A 20,226-nucleotide genomic window follows, 5' to 3' on the forward strand; every position below is an offset into this window, starting at 1 on the left:
CATTTGAAGGACATATGTATCTGATCGTTGTGGATGCACATTCTAAGTGGCCGGAGGTGCATATTATGGACAGCACTACTGCCAGCATGACCATTCAAGTGCTCAGGGGCCTCTTTAGTCGCTATGGCGTTCCACACATCCTTGTGAGCGACAACGGACCGCAATTCTGTGCTGATGAATTCAGTGCATTTTTGAAGGCCAATGGAGTCAAACACATCCGCTCAGCGCCATACCATCCTGCCACCAATGGCTTGGCCGAACGGTTTGTGCAGACGTTCAAGCATGCCTTAAAAGCGTCCAAAGGCACGGCACGTGTGCGTCAGAGACTTGATGCGTTTCTTCTGACATACAGAAACACCCCTCATGCAACAACGAAAGAAACGCCGGCCATGTTGTTCCTCGGACGCAGACTGCGCTCTCGATTGGATTGTCTGAAACCCAGTGTTGCTGGAGCAGTACACCAGTCGCAGGATGCTCAACAACAACGACGCCAACGCCACTCTAGGGCCAGACAGTTTGATGTTGGGGAGCCAGTCCTGGCGCGTGATTATAGGAAAGGGGAAGAAAAGTGGGCACGAGGTGTTGTTATGGAAAAGACTGGACCGGTGTCGTACAAGGTAAAGGTGGGATCACCAGGGGTTTGGAAACGCCATGTGGACCAGATGCTGACACGGCCAGATCCAGAGCATCAGCAGATTGAGGTGAACCTTCCTGTAAGCCCGCAGGTGGTACTACCTCATAGTGATAGTTGCACCACACTGCACCTTAATACACCTCCACATGAAAAGAATGATAATCAAATTCCTGAGATTTCCGAATCATCAGAAACACACCCGTCCATGGAATCACCCCCTATGGAATATACACAAGCAATGGAGACTGTGAAACGTTATCCTGTGAGAAGCAGAAAACCACCAGTACGTTTTCGTGAGGAGTAAACGGTGATGGGTTCACTGTAGGTGGTAGTACAGTCTGAGTTGTGGGACATACTGTTTTCAACATGCAAGTATACAGAAATAGATCACTCTTGAGTTTTATGTTGTTATAAAAAAAAAAAAAAAAATGTACAAATAGATCTATATTGTTGGCACGGAAGAATGTGTAATTTAAGTTGTGTTCAAGAAAATATATATATATATATATTGTGTTAAAGGCACATTCTATCTTAGTGGGGAGGAAATGTTATATATGTAGCTAATGTTGTGCTATATGAAGGTGACCACTAGGTGGCAGTAATGTTCTATAATTGACGAAGTTCTCTGTTGCAATAAATAAGACAGTTCCGAAGAAGTGAGTGAACTAGCAAAACGTGTATGCGTGTTTTCCTTATTGTGCAAATAGTGAATTGTCATTATAAAGACATTAGGATAAAACATAATAATAGCAACAGTAACTAAGGGGGGCGGGGCTTAGCCAAAGGGGAATTGACTGTCCTTTTTATAATACATTTATTTGAATGGACTCATTTTAAGCGGTTAAAATCAAGTCCTGTTCTGCATTGCTTTAACAGTGAATATCCTTTTTCACTTTGAAATATGTCACATTATGAAAGTACAATGGGTTTCTGATTCATATTTTTTTATGGTATATATTCCATTTTACATAAATTTAAAGTACATTTTAGGATACTTTTAAAAAGAGGATTTATTATGGCAATAATATACTTTAAAAGAATATATTTAGGTGTGAACTGAATGTAATGTTTTCAGACACTTGCATGTTAACTGCAATCAAGTGAAAATGTATTATATTTTAAATGTATATTAACTTTAGAGTATTTTTGACCCACTTAAGTAGGACATAAATATATCTTTATTCAGTATGTAATTTCATAATGACTTCTATTGTCTTTGAAATATGGTTAAGTAACTGCTGAATGCACTGACAAGCATTCATGATCAACTAAAATATACTTTAATGTCACTTCTATTGACACTTGTATGTCATGTATTTAAAATATATTTGTAATCACACATTTGTACGGATAAAGTTGCAATTTAGTACATATATGAACTTTAAATGTAATATTGAAAAACACACTACTGTTAAAATGATAATCAAGTACTTTCCATGTGCTTTAGTGTGTTAGTCAACACTTCAAGTGAACTTCTTTAAAGCACGACAACACATTATTAAAACATAATGATTTGAAATGCACTTTAAAATAAAAGTTTTTAATTATTATTTTACCTTATTACAAAGTCAACTTAAGAAACAGTCATGAAAGTGTATCTCTTTAATTGAACTTAAGTGACCTCTAATTTCATTAATATTATTTTATCTGCATGCACAGGTTTTAAAAAAATACATGTTTGATATTTTGAAATGCACAGTAGATCAGCTGTTTACTCCGGTAAATCAACCGTAGAAGTCGGAACATTTTGTCATGTGTTAGTGTGTTTTAGTGATGCCATGATTGGATGCCGAAACGAAGTATCTCAGGAAATGGTTGTGTTTTTTCCCAGAATCCTCAGCTGCGTCTGAAGGGGAGTCGGAGGAGGAGCTTTGTGGGTCTCGAACATCTTTGCCAACATCTTCAGCAAACACTCTTCACCGCGGCAACACTACGGCACACGTGTGCTGGCACCGCAACACCAGCGTCTCCATGCTGGACTTCAGCACAGCGGCAGAGGTACCAGCCCTACACCTGCCCGATCTCCAGTATGAGCATCTTCATCATCTTCATCATCTTCATCTTCATCTTCATCTTCATACACTTCTCTGTGTCCTTACAGAACAAGCTCTCAGGAAATCTGCTCAGAAAGTTCAAAAACAGCAACGGCTGGCAGAAACTCTGGGTGGTTTTCACCAACTTCACCCTGTTCTTCTACAAAACACACGAGGTAAAAAAAAATAAAAACACACACACACACACACATACGCGCGCACACACACACACACACACAAGCGCACGCACGCACGCACACACGCACTCACTCACACACAAACACACTCACTCACTCTCACACACACACACACACACACACACACACACACACAAACACTCGCACTCGCACACACAAACACACACACACTTGCACGCACTCGCACACACACTCACACACGCACACACACGCACTCACACACACACAAACACACTCACTCACTCTCACACACACACACACACACACACACACACACACACACACACACACACACACACACACTCTCACACACACACACACACACACTCACGCACAGGCACTCGCACACACACACTCGCACGCACTCTCACACACACTCACACACGCACACACACGCACTCGCACGCACTCACACACACACACACTCGCACACACTCACACACACACTCGCACACGCACTCACGCACACACACACACACACTCTCACACACACACACACACACACTCGCACACGCACTCACGCACACGCTCACACACACACACACACACACACTCTCACACACACACTCGCACACGCACTCACGCACACGCTCACACACACACACACACACACACTCTCACACACACACACACACACACTCGCACACGCACTCACGCACAGGCGCACGCACTCACACACACACACACACACACACGCACTCACGCACAGGCGCACGCACTCACACACACACACACACACACACACTCTCACACACACACACACACACGCGCTCACACACACACGCTCACACACACACGCTCACACACACACACACACACACACTCACAGGACTCACTCACTCACACACACACACACACACACACACACACACTCTCTCACACACACACACACACTCACGCTCTCTTCTCTCGGCAGGAGGAGTGTCCGCTGGCCAGTCTGCCATTGTTGGGATACACAGTAACTGATGCTGGAGAGTCAGAAAACATCCACAAAGATCACGTCTTCAAACTGCACTTCAAATCTCACGTTTATTACTTCAGAACTGAGAGTGAATACTTTTTCGAAAGGTACAGCAAAATTCATACAGAGAAGTACAAAACTGTACAAAACTTGAACATGTTAAATGAAAATCTGTTAGTTTGGCAACACTTTGTTTTACAGTGTCCTTGTTACATACAGTGCATGTACTTCCTGTAGTAACAACAGTGAATTATACATGATTACAAGCAACTATCCCTCAACATGTTGTTAATATTTATATTTCCTTGTTCCTTGTATGAAATTTGGCACACAGATAGAGGAGAGTCTGAAACGTCACCAGAGCAAGTCTCTAACTCAATCCCTGTAGCGCCACCAACTGGCCAAAGTTGCGCTCACATTTATGCAGATAACTTAAGAACCGTAAAGGCTAGGGGAAAAAAACATAATTTTCCGTCATAAAAATTTTCAGAAAACAATTTTTGTTTTACCTCCTCCTTGGCAGTTGCTCCAATTTTCAGCAAAATTTACCAGATCATCTTCACACCTTGCTGACAAAAAGTTATGGTCGAACCGTTCACGAATAATGCGAATAAAGGAATTTGACGAAGATACATTTTTACATTTCGCTAGCCAAAAATTAACGCGAGGCTATATCTCCGCAACGCTTTAGCGTATTCTGAGTGTGTGTTTTGACAACCATGACCTGAGGCGACCTGCACAGTTTCGGCACAGTGCAACCCGGTGGTCAGGAGATATGAAAAAAAAATTGTCATTACTTATAACTTCTGAACGGTTTGGCCAGAAACTCTTTAGATTCGGTGAAGCATGTCGAGTCGAACTTTTCCCATATCGGGCATTTTGTCATGTATCTGTCACCCTTAAAGCTGTCAGACTGTAAGATCTTCATCTCTGTGCAGATGGATGACGGTGATCAGAAGTGCTACAGTCTCTGCCAGCAGAACCCGCTATCTGAACCGGACAGAACCGGACTGAACCGGACTGAACCGGACAGAACCGGACTGAACCGGACAGAACCTGCCGTCTGAACCCCACAGAAACTGCCATCTGACCTGAACAGAACACAACACACACCAACAGACCCATGCAGACACATATATATATCAGTGTGTGTGTCTGTGTGCTCTATGACAACGTCACTTCTGTGACTGACTTTTGTTTTTTAAATGACATAATATGACATTAAAAGGGAATGCCACCTCTCGCCTAAATTCAGATATCAGCCTCAGGCTAGTTTTATTCCTATCATTTGTAATTATGCCGAATTATTTGTGTCTAAAGGGTTCTTAAGCTACATCACTGACATTAACAGTTTTATTATACACTTTATAACTATTTATTATAAACACAAAAAGTTGCAGCGATATGCCATAAAATAACCATTTCTGATTAAAGAACCTTTCAACGATCAGTTCTAAAAAGAACCCTTTTTTTTTTTTTTTTTTTAAGATTTAAAGATTTAAAAAAATCTAAACAACTTTTTTTCCACTATAAAAAACCTTTTGTGCAATGCAAAGGTTCCATGGATGTTCTTAACGGAACCTTCAATTCCAGCAAAGAACCTTTATTTCAGAGTGTGAAAACCAGACCGAGTCGTGGAGGAATTGATCCACACACACACACACACACACACACCAGTACTTGCACTGTGGATAAAAGGTTCTCACAAAACTCGCTTTATGGATTTGATTAAACGGCATTGACCGTTCCAAGGTGCTATCATGTTCATGATATTGTGTTGGATTATGACACAAGGTTTATTAGCACACACATAGGCTTATTTATAGCATGTGTTGACACACTGAAGTCATTATCTGGAGAAACTGAAAGTTAAAGTGTGAATAAAGGCTCGGAGATGAGGAGAGGTGGAATTCCCCTTCACACGACTTTCCTCATTAACACACCGGTGCTTTTGCGTTGTGTCCTCTAGTGTAAACACACACACACACACACAACATGAACAAACATTTCCTGCATTTTTTGTACTGGGCTTTTACAGAATCTCATTTTGTAAGCGATGTTTAATTGTTAAGCCGTAAGTGTCACTTGATGCCTCTAAAAGTGGGCAGATCCATTTCAGTGCCATGTTTTTATAGGACAGATTTCTATGTTTCTATGTTTTAGACTTAGTTTCTATCCGCCGGAGCCATGTTGGGTCGAAGCCAACGTGCCAAAACCATTTTGGGTACTTCTGTTTGTTTCCATATTGGATTGAATGGTCAATAATGAAAAGGCATTTGGGATATTTAGAGGCAAGGGATAAAATATATGAAGCTTACAGTGTACATTTCTTTGCTGAGTTTATATTTATAGTGTTAAAGTGCCATAACGCATGAACATTGTGTTTCGCTACAACGTTTATTTCGATCACCATGTAGCATTTGATAATGAAGAGAGGATATTTTATTATTGAAATCTGTGAGAAGATTGACACCCCTCACTGTCATTTTTAAAAATATATAATTTTCACCAAATTAAAAAACATTCACACAATGAGCCACAGCTGTATATTACAGGCTAGTTTAGTCCACAGAAGAAGTAAAGCTTTAATATGTGCAGATAGTTTCATAAGGCCCACACACTGCTCGAATGAAAGAGAAGGAGGAGGAGGAGGAGGAGGAGGAGGAGGAAGAGGAAGAGAGAGTTTATTGGAAATGAAAGCAATAAAACCTCATTCCAGAAACCGCTTGACTTGTTGTGTTTCTTTTTTCTTTTCTTTCTTTTTTTTTTTACTTGTTGTGTTTCTTTCACTGGACAGCAGAGGGCGCTGTTACATCATCAGTGACGTCACTCCACCAATCACAGACCAGATAGGCCTAAATACACACACACACACACACACACACACACACACACACACACACACACACACACACACACACACACACACACACACACACCATGCATATACAATAATGGATGTTATTGTGGTATATATGAATGATACTTCAATAACTAAGGTTCTGTTTGGTTGAAATGGAAGTGAGAGAGGAGCACATCTCTGGCAGAGTAGACAGGCATAATACATTTATAAATATTCATTTTCAAAAATTAACATAATTTAATATTGTTTTCTCATTATATGGAAGCTGTTTTAAAAGACACCATGAAACCACCCAAAAGTATTTTGTTACTTTTAAATTAGTAAATATTAATTCAGAAACAATTCATTATTTTTCTCTCTCTCCAAAAATATCAGTATAATCACATTATATTAGAGTGTGTGTGTGTGTGTGTGTGAGTGAGAGAGAGAGAGAGAGAGTGTGTGGAAACAGAGGAAGATTTTTGCATGTTTTGTAGACTTTAAAAAAGCATTCGATTCAATTTGACATGATGGTCTACTGTACAAACTCCTAAAAATTGGCATCGGCGGAAAAACGTTTGATATAATCAAATCTCTATACACCCACAGCAAAAGTGCGGTGAAAATCAGTAACCACAGAACCGCATTCTTCCAGCAGAGACGTGGAGTGAGGCAGGGCTGCAGTCTGAGCCCGACTCTATTCAACATTTACATCAATGATCTGGCATCAGTGCTGGAGAGCTCTACTGTGCCCGGCCTCACTCTACACCACACACAGGTCAGGGGTCAGGGGTCAGAGGTCAAATGTCTGCTGTACGCAGATGATCTGGTCCTGCTGTCCCGCACACCTGAGGGCCTTCAGCAGAGCCTGTCCCTGCTGGAACAATACTGTCACGACTGGGCCCTGACAGTCAATCTGGACAAAACCAGAGTCATGGTGTTCCAGAAGAAGGCCAGATCTCAGGCACACAAACACCAGTTCCTATATAAAGGCCAGGTCCTGCAGCACAGCACTAGCTATAGCTATCTGGGCATCGACATCAGCGCCTCGGGACGCTTCGGTCTGGCTGTTAACACACTCAGTGAAAAGGCACGGAGGGCTTTTTATGCTATAAAGTCACGATGCGGTCACTTAAAATTACCCATTAAAACCTGGATAAAATTATATAATTCAATAATAAAACCAATTCTTTTATACGGATGTGAAATTTGGGGTCCACTGCTAAATTTTAAAAATTGGGATAAAACACCAGTAGAAAAACTACAATTGGAAATTGGCAAAAATATTCTAGGGGTTCACAGGAACACGTCCAGTGCCGCCTGCAGGGCTGAGCTAGGCCTGTACCCGATGAACATCGAGATCCAGAAGAGATGTGTTCAGTTCTGGCATCACCTCCATCAGGCTGATCCAGAGTCAGTCCAATATAAAGCCCTCCTCGCCAATGAAAGCTCAGCAGAACCTCATCCTCTACACACACTCGCTCTGCAACTCGTCCATCAGACTCTCCTCCCCATTGACCACAGCTACAGCCCCACAGCTATTGTTAAAGAAATCCACACACATCTAAAAGACACTCATGACCAATCACTAAAAGCTAATTTTGACCTCCAGAATAAACTCCAATGTTACTCAACCCTCAATAGAACCACTAAATTGGCCAGTTATCTATTTATTAAACATTTTAAAGAAAGACAAATCCTCTCAAAATACAGATTAAGTGACCATGATCTGGAGATAGAGAGAGGAAGACATAGACAAACATGGACCGAGAGAGAGCAGCGGATCTGTAGACACTGTGATCTACAGCGCATAGAGGATGAGGAACACTTTCTGCTCTTCTGCTCTAAATATGCCAGTATAAGAGAAACTTATCTGCCCAGATTTAAAACCTTGATTCCATCATTCTCTGAACTGAGTGACACTGGAAAAATGTTCTTCTTACTCGGAGAAGATGATAGTACAGCTGCACTAGCGGCTAAATATGTGTTAGCTATTCACAAAGCCAGAGACGGCTAACTCTAGAGTGACCCACTGTATATATTTATTTATTAAGATGGATTGTGTTTATTTATATATATTTCCTATGCTACATATGACATGATCTACTGTATACATATATGTTTGATTTATTTGTTTGTTGTATTATTTACATATAATATGTTGATGCTTTGGCAACATTGTGTTACACAGTCATGCTAATAAAGCTCATTTGAAATTGAAATTGAAATTGTGTGTGTGTGTGTGTGTGTGTGAGAGAGAGAGAGAGAGAGAGAGAGAGTGAGTCTATGTGTGTGTGTGTGAGTGAGAGAGAGAGAGAGAGAGAGAGTGTGTGTGTGTGTGTGAGAGAGAGAGAGAGAGAGAGAGAGAGAGAGAGAGAGAGAGAGAGAGAGAGAGAGAGAGAGAGAGAGAGAGAGAGATAGAGAGTGTGTGTTTGTGTGTTTATTTATTTTATTTTATGCATTGTCTGTTTTTTATTTGAACCTAAAGTTTGATGATGATGAAACAAACCCACAGATAAGCACACACATATGAGTCCGACATAAGGCAGTCAGGGCTGCACTCGTGCTGTTGTTGTTAGAGAGGATTTCCTCCTGTTCTTCTCCGCTAATGAGATTTCACACACAGGTTTCGCCTCCCGCTGAGATTCACACACACTATACACTGCTGACTGGAGACTGTGCTCGTCTGACCAGTCACACCAGGACTAATTCAGTCTCGGAATGTGACTTCTGGAAGGATGTGGATATTCTGCGAGGTGTCGTTTTTTTTTTTTTTTTTTTTTTTTTTATAATTACAACTACAGTGTTTGTTTTTTACATTGAGTAAAAAAAAAAAAAAAAAAAAGACAAATATTTAAAGAACACAAAAACTTAAAAGTTAGCCTAAATAAAAATGTGAAAGTGTTTAAAAAATTTAAACAAATGTTGCAGTTTTCTTATTTTTTTTTAACACAACATTGTGAGTTTCTGATCTTAAAATGAAAAACAAAGGCTTATTTCCGCCAAATTTACATTTATGAATACTAAATTTAGCCAAAAGAAGTAGCAGATTAAGTAATATGACTTACAATAAGATTTGTCATAGGAACAAAAACAAACACATTTTATAGCACAGTTGATGATGTGAGCCCTAATAAATAAAGGAACAGAAATCTGACCAAAAACAAACTGAACGAGGACAACTCAAAAACAAATGATAAAATGTTTCATCAATTAGAACACAAAATTAATCAATAGGCCTATCACAATTAAATATGTTCGCTAAGGCTAAAGGTTCATGAATAGCCTAATATATAAACATCATTTGTTTTTTGTTTTGAAGATTGTTTATATTTCTTGTATGTATCGAATTTGTTCTGTTTGTTAATATTGCAATAACAAATAATACAAAATAAAATAAAAATGAATAATATATAAAGTCGGGATGACGTTATCGGCTTTGCTCATGAATATTAAGCAGCAAGACTGCGTCACCGACTCACCGTAAACTCGCAGCTTTATCTGAAGACAGGAGGGAGCTCAGACTCGACGGTGTGTGTGTGTGTGTGTGTGTGTGTTAAACCTCCCACAAACACACGGACACGAGAGCATGACAGCACGGGAAAGTGCTTCATTTACACCGCAGGAACTTCCAGGAGACTTTAACCCCCCGGGAATACGGAGTAACGGATACACACCGCGGTTATCTGGACATGAGAGTTAACGGCAGCAGAGCGAGGGGGTTTAGATCTCGGGCACTCGCGCGCCTGTAGAAAACGGACTTTGGATGGTTTTAAGTTGATTTTTTTTCAACAGTCCACTGGAAGTTAATGAGAGTTTGTAGTGGGAATGTCGATGCCGGCTCACACGGAGACTCGCAGGTTCACCCGCGGGCTCAGTAAGCCGGGCACGGCGGCCGAGCTGCGGCAGAGCGTGTCGGAGGCGGTGCGGTCCTCGGTGCTGCTGGTGAGTGTCCCTCACACACACTGCAAGTGGACCTTTTGTACCGTGTGTACTGTGGCGTAGTGGTTACACACTGAAAGTGCGGTCAGAAGAAGGTTGTGGGTTGGATTGAGACGCCAGGTGACTGTAAAGGGCTGAGACTGTAAAAGTGAAACTTTGGGTAACACATTGAACGCTATATTTGTATCTGGTTGATTTGATGTCATGTCACGTGCACCAGTGTTACACTGCACTGGAAGAAACACTCGTGTGAAGAATCAATCAAATGCATGACATTAACAGTTAATAAGTTAATGCATACACTACCTGTCAAAAGTTTTGGTTCGGTAAGATTTTGAATGTTCTTAAAATAAGTCTCTTCTGCCCATCAAGGCTGCATTTATTTGCCTAGAAAATAAAAAAAACAGTAATATTGTGAAATATTATTACTACAATTTAAAACAGCTGTTTTATATTTTAATATATTTCAAAATGTAATTTATTCCTGTGATCAAAGCTGAATTTTCAGCATCATTACTCCAGTCTTCAGTGTCACATGATCCTTCTAATATGATGATTTGATGCTCAAAAAAACATTAATTATTATTATCATTAATGTTGAAAACAGTTGTGATTTTTATATATATTCAGGATTCTTTGATGAATAGAAAGTTCAAAAGAACAGCATTTTTTAAAAAATATAATCTTTTGTAACATTAAACATCTTACCGATCCAAAACTTTTGACTGGTAGTGTGTGTATATAGGCTATATATAATTTTTATTTTTTTATTTTTATTTTTTATTTTTTACAGATTTAACTCTTTAGATGAATAAGTCTCAGAATAAAATCAGGCATCAATGCAGGTGGTTGCATTTACATTTTTAATTATTACTAATTAAGGGAGAGTTCATGGACTGAGTAGCAAGAACGTGTGTGTGTGTGTGTGTGTGTGTGTGTGATATTATCCTGAATGATGGCTCCATTTTTCCATGGACATTATTTGGATACAGAAATGGACTTCATCCAAGCCGTTGACAGGGAAAGAGAGTCAGAAACACACGGCCGCTGATTTATTATTAGTGTATTACGGAGAGGATGTGAGAGAGGCGGTGTGTTTCTGAGCCGACGTGCTACACAATCTGTGTGATGGAGTGGCTAACGATCTGGATTGGTAATTAAAGATGTTTACAAGCGGTGAGCCCTGAACCGAGTAAGAACCTTAACCTCGGGGAAGACGACTGACCCGCTGCTGTAAGTCGCTTTGGATAAAAGCCTCAGCTAAATGACTACTTACAGACTGAGTGTTCTTGCACATTTCAGGTGTTCCTCTGAACCCAACAAACATCGCCGACAGGAAGTGCTTTGAGTCCAGACTTGTGTGAATGAGTCACAGAAACTCAACTTGTGTTGTTTAACCCTCTGGTGCTCTTTGCGTGTCGGTCAAAAATTACAGAATTTTATTCTTTTTTTGTCAATGAAATGAATGTAGCCTACTATATTTTAGATTTTAAAATGTAGTATTTTTAGGGGATTTTTTTATACTATTGGACAGTAAAGTATATTTACGATGTATTTATAATCCGTTTATTCACTTTTTGAGTATAGACCTGAACATTTAATTTCCAACTTAAACTGTGGTAAATCTTGAATGCTTTACAGACTTAAAGGTGCTATGTGTAGTTTGTCTACTAAAATTAATCAATTTTTTAGTGCCTTTGTGTGAAGGGGTTGTAATCTCACAATAAAATGATCCAATTCACCTTTGGCTAAGCCCCGCCCCCCCCTTAGTTACTGTTGCTATGTCCGTCAACTTCATCTGGGCTCTGGTTTGGTATCAACATTGCTTATGCTGTGACTCTTCCTGCTGACATTTTTATCAAACTTTTATAAAGCAGCAAATAAAGTGTCCGATAGAAGTAGGCAAAAGTGGCTGCAATATGCGTTCGAAGGCTATATTCAAGACATACCGGTGAACCGCAAGCAACAACAAGGCATCCAAATAGAGGCAAAAGCATAACGGTCACAGTCAAAAAATTATCCACCGCATATCCTAATGGAGACGGAGGCTGTGACTCACAATATCAGGAGCAACACTGTTCATGCAGAGCTGGGTCTCTATTCACTTCTATAATCGTTATACAAAGCAAACGGACTACGCGAGTATAAAGTCGTATTTATTAGCAGCGTGTGCTAGCGTATCAACAATTAGGGTAGAGAACCGAAATCATAACCTAAACCAGCATAAAACTGTCTAACTAGTATAACTTCACAGTAAGGTTAAAAGCTAAATGTATCTTAGAGCACAAAAGTGTGTTGTTGATCTTGAGGGGTTTCGCTGACTGAGGACGTCCACACAGTTTAATCCAAAGACGACACTTGTCAGGATTTGACTTCGGTTTTGGGAAGGGGAAAAAACGGACACCCCCTCCAACCTCTCTGGGAAACGCGTATCTGTGTTACAAATGCCCCAGGCACAACGGTTAACCATATTTCTGATAAAACTGCGACGGTAATAGCCTGCCGAGACCAAACATATGAGACGCCCAGTTGAAGTCAATGGAGCGCTGTGAAGAAGTGTCGGACCTCTTTGGAGCTCGTTCTTGGCTGCGCTGTGATTGGTCAATCTACATTCTAGGGCGTGGCTTAGCCAAAGGCAAATTGGTGGGTTTTGCTATTACCTTTGAAAGCAAGTATTCCTATTTCTATGTGAAGGCTCCGGGCTGGATTTGCCACGAAATCCAGTGACGTGACTGAGACCTTCATGCGAGCCTCTCGCCTCGTCTACTGACTTTGCACTCAACAGCGACGACACTGCAACTTTATGACATGGAGTCTGCTAATACTGACGACCAGCACAACACAGACTCCAACACAAACTCCACATAATAATGAAAGCACGCGCTCGAGCACTCGCTTTTAAACGTTTTGGTTGCAATCTGAAACATCACCGCTAGATGCCGCTGAAAACTACACATAGCCCCTTTAAGTTTGTTCTCTTTTCAAAGACGACACTTGGCAAAAATTAGGTGTCATTCGAAAGCTTACGAACTCAAAAATCATCCTGTGAAAGAAAACCGTTTTGAAATTGGATGTAAACCCCGTTCTCTAAATTATTTTAGCAGGCTCCTCCCCATAGTGGGCGGTGTCAGGTTTCATATTACAACATTTAATTTAAACTACTAATCCAAATTCAAAACCTTTTCTATTCTTGAAAATGCATATTGTCGGAAAGGTCTGAGTCTCGAGATTCCATATTTCATGATGGAAGTGATATTTGGACATAATTTATTAGCAAAATGCATCAAAACTAAATTCACCTGGTGGCTATTTTTGGTACAGTGCCTAAACAAAATCTCATGGGAACTTCAATTTCTGTCATATCAACTTCAAATTTGGAACACAACTTGGTTAGACTTAGTAAAATAATTTTGTAAAATGCATATTTTATATAAAATGATAAATATTTGGTACAGTACATTTGATTTACAGTAAAATGAAACTTCCATAACTTTTTCATGCTTTCATTTTTTTTAAAGTGCTTTCTTCTTTAAAACAAGTCAAAACGTAGGTCTATATTCCAAAGCATTCTTGAATTATAACCATTTAAAGTGAGTTAACAGCTCACAGGGCTGTGTGCAGAATAGCATACTAGCATACTACCGACTGATTATGCGGTATGCATACTGTACGCATGGTATACCGGGCTAGTATTTGCCAAAATGTGCAGTAAACAACAGAGCACAATGAGTAATATCAGCCTGATCTCATGAGGAAACATAAGTTGTTCCGTATGAGATGTGATTTGTATGGAAACATAGATAATGTGTAAAGTGTAAAATAGTTACAAATGGCCAAAAATAAAGGTTCTTTATTGCCATCAATGTTTTTAATAAAGAACGTTTAGGTTCTTTATAGTAGAAAATATTTTTCAGATTGTTAAAATGTTCTTCACACACTTTTATATTTTTTTGCATCGCTGTGAAAACCCCTTTTGGAACCTTTATTTTTAAGATAGCATGAGAGTGATTTGGAGATATTGAATCTTGATATACCGGTAGTTATTTTTGCTTTAAAATAAGGTTGTTACATTGACAGAAGGATAGATAACAGTGAAATTGCACAATTCTCCGGTCCAATTTCAACATGCCAGCCAAACTCCGTTATCAAGCTCATGAACACAAATCAACAGACAGTAAGAAAGTAAGAAAATAAGAAACCAAATAAAAGGCAAAAGGACAAATAAATACAATAGAACAACAGAGATACAAGTGTGCAACAATTGTTTATGTGGACACAGGCACTTTGACATGACTTTGTGTGTATTTGAGCGTTTAAGTGCAATAAACAAAGACAATAATCCCACATTTCTATTGGTTGTTACATTTCTAATATCGTCCGTCCCTACATTTGAATGTGTAAGTCAGAAAGTGCAAAATAAAGCTTTTGTTTCCATGATGCTGATTGGACTCTGCCTTGAGGTCATGTGACAACAACGTAGCACAGAAATGTTTATCGTTCCATATATAATGCTTTCTGTTTCATATAAATATAAGGCAGTATACATGCTAGTCTTAAAACACAGGCTAGGAGAGACTAATCCCAGAACGCTCTGAATCTGAAGATCAGAACTGTCAGAATGAGTGTATGGTGGGCCAAGAATGTGTGTGTTCACACACGCTTACATTCCTGCATTATACATGTACATACAAATGAAATGAGACCGTGTTACGGAACAAAGGCTAGATTGTGTCACATTTGCATGGTTTGGGCCGGTGAACACGGATGTATTGTGTGTTGGTCCCACACGTGTGTGTTTAGGCGTGTAAACTGTATGTATGGCTGTATTTATTTTGCACTTCATCTAGAATCGGGTGTTCGGTTTGATTCAGTCCCACCCTCTCTGGACAGTGAGATAGGTTGATTGTGAAATCCTCCTCTCTGATGTCTTCAAGTAGATATGAGTTTTGTGTTTCAAATCGTATACATGAAACAATATTTGTGCATTTTCTGAAGTGCAGTGTTGTGCAAAACTTGTTGTGGCTGCCTGGTTGCCAGGGTGTTGCTAGGTTGCTTTAGGATGACGTTCAAAGGATCAAGTCAAGTCTTTAAAGTCCCTGTGGTAAAAATCATTGTCTATTTGGTGTTTTTAATATTTTTTAAGAGAAACATTCATAAGTCGAGGAGTATTTTCTGCTTAAAACTGCAGTGAACCAAAGACCAAAGTGAAATCGCTGGTGTTTCTGACGTCACAAACTACCAATCAGATCAACGTGTGATCGTCAACCAGTGGATCTCTGAGTGAGTGAGTGGAGGCGGGGCTCATTTGCATATTCATAGAACCGCGTATACTAAATGAGGCAAGGGTGTCGAGTTACATTCAAACTATTTTAAGACATGAAGATTTTTTTTCAAGAAAAGCTCAGCTTTATTGTGGAGTGATGATTTCAACAAAAGCATAGGCTATTCCATTTATTAACAACCTCGTAGCTTAACGTAGGTCTATCTTTAAGTTAAAGTTATCGTTAAAATTGATATCCCCTATGGAAAAAAAATATTGGGATTTTTACTTCCTGAACCTGACTATTGCACTCTATAAAAATTATAATAATTCATTTTATTTATGAGACACCTTACAAATAATGAGATACATGAACAACAACAACAACAACAAAAAATTATTTATCTTTAATGGCTAGGAAAAATCCCCTTACTTGTGAGCAACACACATGAGGTGTTTATCCCTCATATCTGCTTCAACGTCTTGATCAATTGTGGCATTTCTTTGTTGTTTAGAATCCAGTATTCCCGTAATAATTTTTGTCTTTTTATGAGTTTAATAAAGAACTGGCTCGTCTTCTGTCCAAACACACCGCGCATTCTTTAAAAAATGATCGCCTGTTACATACGTCAGCTGACCGGAAAAAAAAAAGTTTACATTGCTGTTTAGCAAAATATTCCTCTTTCGAATTGCCTGAAAAACCTCATTTGAGCGTAAAAATGTGTTTTTTGCGATATATGGGAGGTTTTTGCTAAATTTACGTGTTTTCATTGGCCGTATTTTAAATTTGCAATTTCAGTTTGCGCAATTTGAATGGGTAATGGAAATGTAGCTAATGAAAGTTTATACCAACTTTGTGGAAAAATTGTTCTAAAGGCAATAGATAAATAATAAACAGAAGAGGGCCCAAAACTGAGCCCTGAGGCATGCCACTAGTAATCTGAGATGTCCGCGATTTAATTTTTTTCAATTTAGATGAACTGAGTCCGACGCGATTATGATCTTTAGACACCAATCGAGAGGAATACCAGTGACTCCAATGGAAATCACCTCTCTAATATAATACTATGTGAAATGGTGTCAAAAGCTGCACTTAAATCAAGAAGAAGTCCAGTGTTCATAGCCATCAACAAATCATTAGTGACTTTAATAAGTGCATTCTCCGTGCTATGATATGAACGATAGGCAGACTGAAATTGCTATTGTTACCCTGTAGGAGTAGTGATGCTGATATTAACCAACACTACGATTAATAAAACACCGGCTGTATTTCAGGGTTCATTCATTTCTGCCCTGTGATCAGATCTTCTGACTGTCTGTGAAAGTCATCTGGCTGCATTTCTATTTATGCTTTTGACTAATCATGGACTTTGTTCGGCTAGGCATTAGGCACTCTTAGGCCCCGTTTACACGAAGGGAAGACGCAGATATTTCCCGGCGGTTTGGCCTCTCACTAACACGAAACCCCCGTTTTTATCACAGAAAATTATTATTTCTAAAAACTCCGGCTAAAGTGGAGATTTCTGAAAACGCCGGTTTCTCTAAATATCCGGCTATGTGTAAATGTGGCCTTAGTGGCTTTGTAAAACACAAGCACACAGTTGCTTGAAGGGTTATGTTTACCCCCAACATTCACCAGCAGGCCTCGTTTAATAACCAGACCTGATAAAAATATTGCCCTTAAAATGAACTCAGTCTTTCATGAGTTCTGTGTTGGCACATCAAATATATGACGTCATAATAACAAAGGCATATTTAATCAGGCATTTTTTAAGTGTGCTGAAATCATCCATGTTTTGCTTTGTCTTCAAACCAATTATAGATATTACCTCATACATCTACTTTAATACAGCATTTGAAAACGCATCTTTTCCCTATGTTTCTTTTGGCCTGTTGTTCACACTTTTCCTGCGAAAGCAGATGCATTCGAAAACGATGACACGATGAATATCTCAGGGCTCTACAGTGCGACCCGATCAGGCCCGGTTCTGCAGTGGTGCTGATAATAGCCTATTACCAATACAACTAATAATAGCATATAAGTGAAACAGATTTGGCAAAATATGTATTTGTGTTTGCGCTCTGGAGAGCGTCAAAGCTTTCTATTTACGACGTGTTTTGCAGCATTGACCAATGTAGCCAATGTTGTATGTATATCGGATGTATATCGGATTATCAAAAACGGGGTCGGAAAGTATCATGGGCTTGCTGCAAAAAATGCCACCAAAATTGATATAAATGCCACCCAAATTCGAGACATGGCTGCAAATAAAATCCCCTTGTTTTTAATATTTATAGTTAAGCGACATCACACGAGCAAGAATGCAGTTTTCCCAAAATATTAGCACGATTGCAAATGTGATCTTGTTTATTAAACTGTTGTATAAAATCAACAAGTTAACATTAAGTGACTTGCATTTTAAGCTCAACACTGTAATTATTTTCATCAATGAAAATAATTACAATCAAAGTGACAGCTGAGCCGCGGCGCTGAGCAAACACACAGCGGTGATTCTTTGATGGATGAATCGACCTTTTGAACCAATTGGGCGAGTCAATGATTCAATGATTCAGTGACCAGTTCATAAACACTGTGGCTACTAGGAATGTGCGAGACTATTCGACTAGTCGATTAGACGATTATTAGGCTGGTAGTCGATTTAGAAATACTAACATATATACAGTGTACGGTATATATTTTTTGCACATTTAATGTTTTGCTTTACATTTTTACAAAGGCCATGTTTAAATTACCGTCATGTTAATCTTACATCTTAAAAATTATATATTATTTTTAAAAAGTGCATATCTGGGGGCAGAAAACTAAATAAACAGATTTACCTAAAAATAACCTATACACAAACCTTTTCAGTTTTCTTCTATGTCATGTCAAACTACTTAGACTTAGCCTATAACAATTAAACTTGCTTATAGGCTTGTTATACTACCGGTTATGAGGGACAATACAGTATGAAATTGTATATCAGATTAAAGGAGAAACATTATGAATGAACTTACTTGGCACTTGCTATATCAACATCCTAACGAAGAGAATACGCATAAATAATGTACAGTTGTCAGTACATGTCAAGCTTTTCTTGCAATTTTGCCGCCTGTCATTGTAACGGTAACGAACCACAATACCGTAACATGCTGACTGAGGAGATCTGTTTATAATAGGATATTAGGTTTGCACTTACTGGTCCTGAGCAGCCTATTGACTCAGTTGATTTGAATAAGTAAGTCTATAATGGCGCTTAAGTTTAATATACAATGATCATAATGCAATGCTAACACATTTGCATGATCTGACCTATTTTAGGCAGCATTCAGTATCGGATTTGGCTGTTCATACATAGATTAGGTAGGCTAGTGTGTGTGGCGTGGTTGAGGTTTAGACTAGTCGGTTGCAAAATTGTTTATGAAATTAGCCTAGTCAATGCGCACATCCCTACTAGGCTATATAGTAGGCTAAATGACAAAAGAAGTATGTCCGAATTCACAGTACTAATAAAAGAGTGGGGAAAAAGTACCCAGGTGACTTTACAGGTTAAAAAAAGCCCCTGGAAATCAATGCGCGGAGTCAGATATCGCCCTGTAGTGGAGGGGTAACTGCAGTCGAGGATCAGAAGCTGCTCCTGAGGAAATGTAAGCGTGGAGCTGTTCACTTTCAGTGTCGCGGAGGATACTTGTTACGATCTTCATATTACATTCCTGCAAAGCTGACAGAAGATGTACTGCAATTGCTGTCCTCGTGCGGCAAAACATGGGGCAGACACGGAAAATACGATCGAGTAATTTGCTAATGAAATGATTTAAATGTTTTCTGATGTTTTAGTGTGGACGAGAAACTTTTATTTTGTTCAAAATCTGAATATTTTGAATTCGTTTTTACACGTATCTGGGTAATCGTAGCCGTAGCATGAACTATTGTCCACTGTTGTGTGTGTTTATAACATCTGAAGAGGTGTGTGTGTGTGTGTGTGTGTGTGTGTGTGAGTGATGCTGGTGGTAATTGTGGGAGAGAGTGGGGCAGAGATGGAGACGAGGGACTGGTCATCCTGGTTCCCACTGATCTCTCTCTGCCAGCGTTACAGATGCATTGTTCAGTGACTGACCTCCAACACACACTTCCTTCCTCTCTCTCACACACACACACACACACACACACACACACACACACACACACACACACACACACACACACACACACACACACACACACACACACACACACACACACACACACACACACACACACACTGACAGAGAGTCTATTTGGTATTTTGGTACATGGTATTTCTATGTCACAGTATTAGTTTGTAGTGTAAGTTTAGATTAAGCCTGTTATAGCCTC

General features: G+C 39.4%; 2 protein-coding genes across 3 annotated transcripts in view; both read left to right on the top strand.

Annotated features, from left to right (window-relative positions):
- Positions 1 to 5,271, top strand: part of LOC307001632 (FERM, ARHGEF and pleckstrin domain-containing protein 1) — a 53,580-nt gene extending 48,309 nt beyond the window's left edge. Inside the window, exons 23-27 of one of the 2 annotated variants that reach the window (XM_079618377.1) lie at positions 2,466 to 2,632; positions 2,736 to 2,843; positions 3,781 to 3,932; positions 4,764 to 4,847; positions 4,878 to 4,991. In XM_079618377.1, coding sequence (XP_079474503.1) covers positions 2,466 to 2,632; positions 2,736 to 2,843; positions 3,781 to 3,932; positions 4,764 to 4,839 — 503 coding nt within the window. In that variant the 3' untranslated portion in view covers positions 4,840 to 4,847; positions 4,878 to 4,991. Of the gene's footprint in view, positions 1 to 2,465; positions 2,633 to 2,735; positions 2,844 to 3,780; positions 3,933 to 4,763 lie in introns of both variants that reach the window. The other variant, XM_079618376.1, reaches the window with a different exon arrangement.
- Positions 5,272 to 10,366: 5,095 nt separating this feature from the next.
- The window catches only part of LOC307001495 (dedicator of cytokinesis protein 9), a 146,312-nt gene continuing 136,452 nt past the window's right edge, over positions 10,367 to 20,226 (top strand). The window contains 1 exon segment of the mRNA XM_079618086.1: positions 10,367 to 10,612. Within this exon segment, the coding sequence (XP_079474212.1) occupies positions 10,496 to 10,612 (117 nt within the window). The 5' untranslated portion in view covers positions 10,367 to 10,495.

This window comes from Phoxinus phoxinus (assembly GCF_949152265.1).
Source record: "Phoxinus phoxinus genome assembly, chromosome: 7".
Lineage (NCBI taxonomy): Eukaryota > Metazoa > Chordata > Actinopteri > Cypriniformes > Leuciscidae > Phoxinus > Phoxinus phoxinus.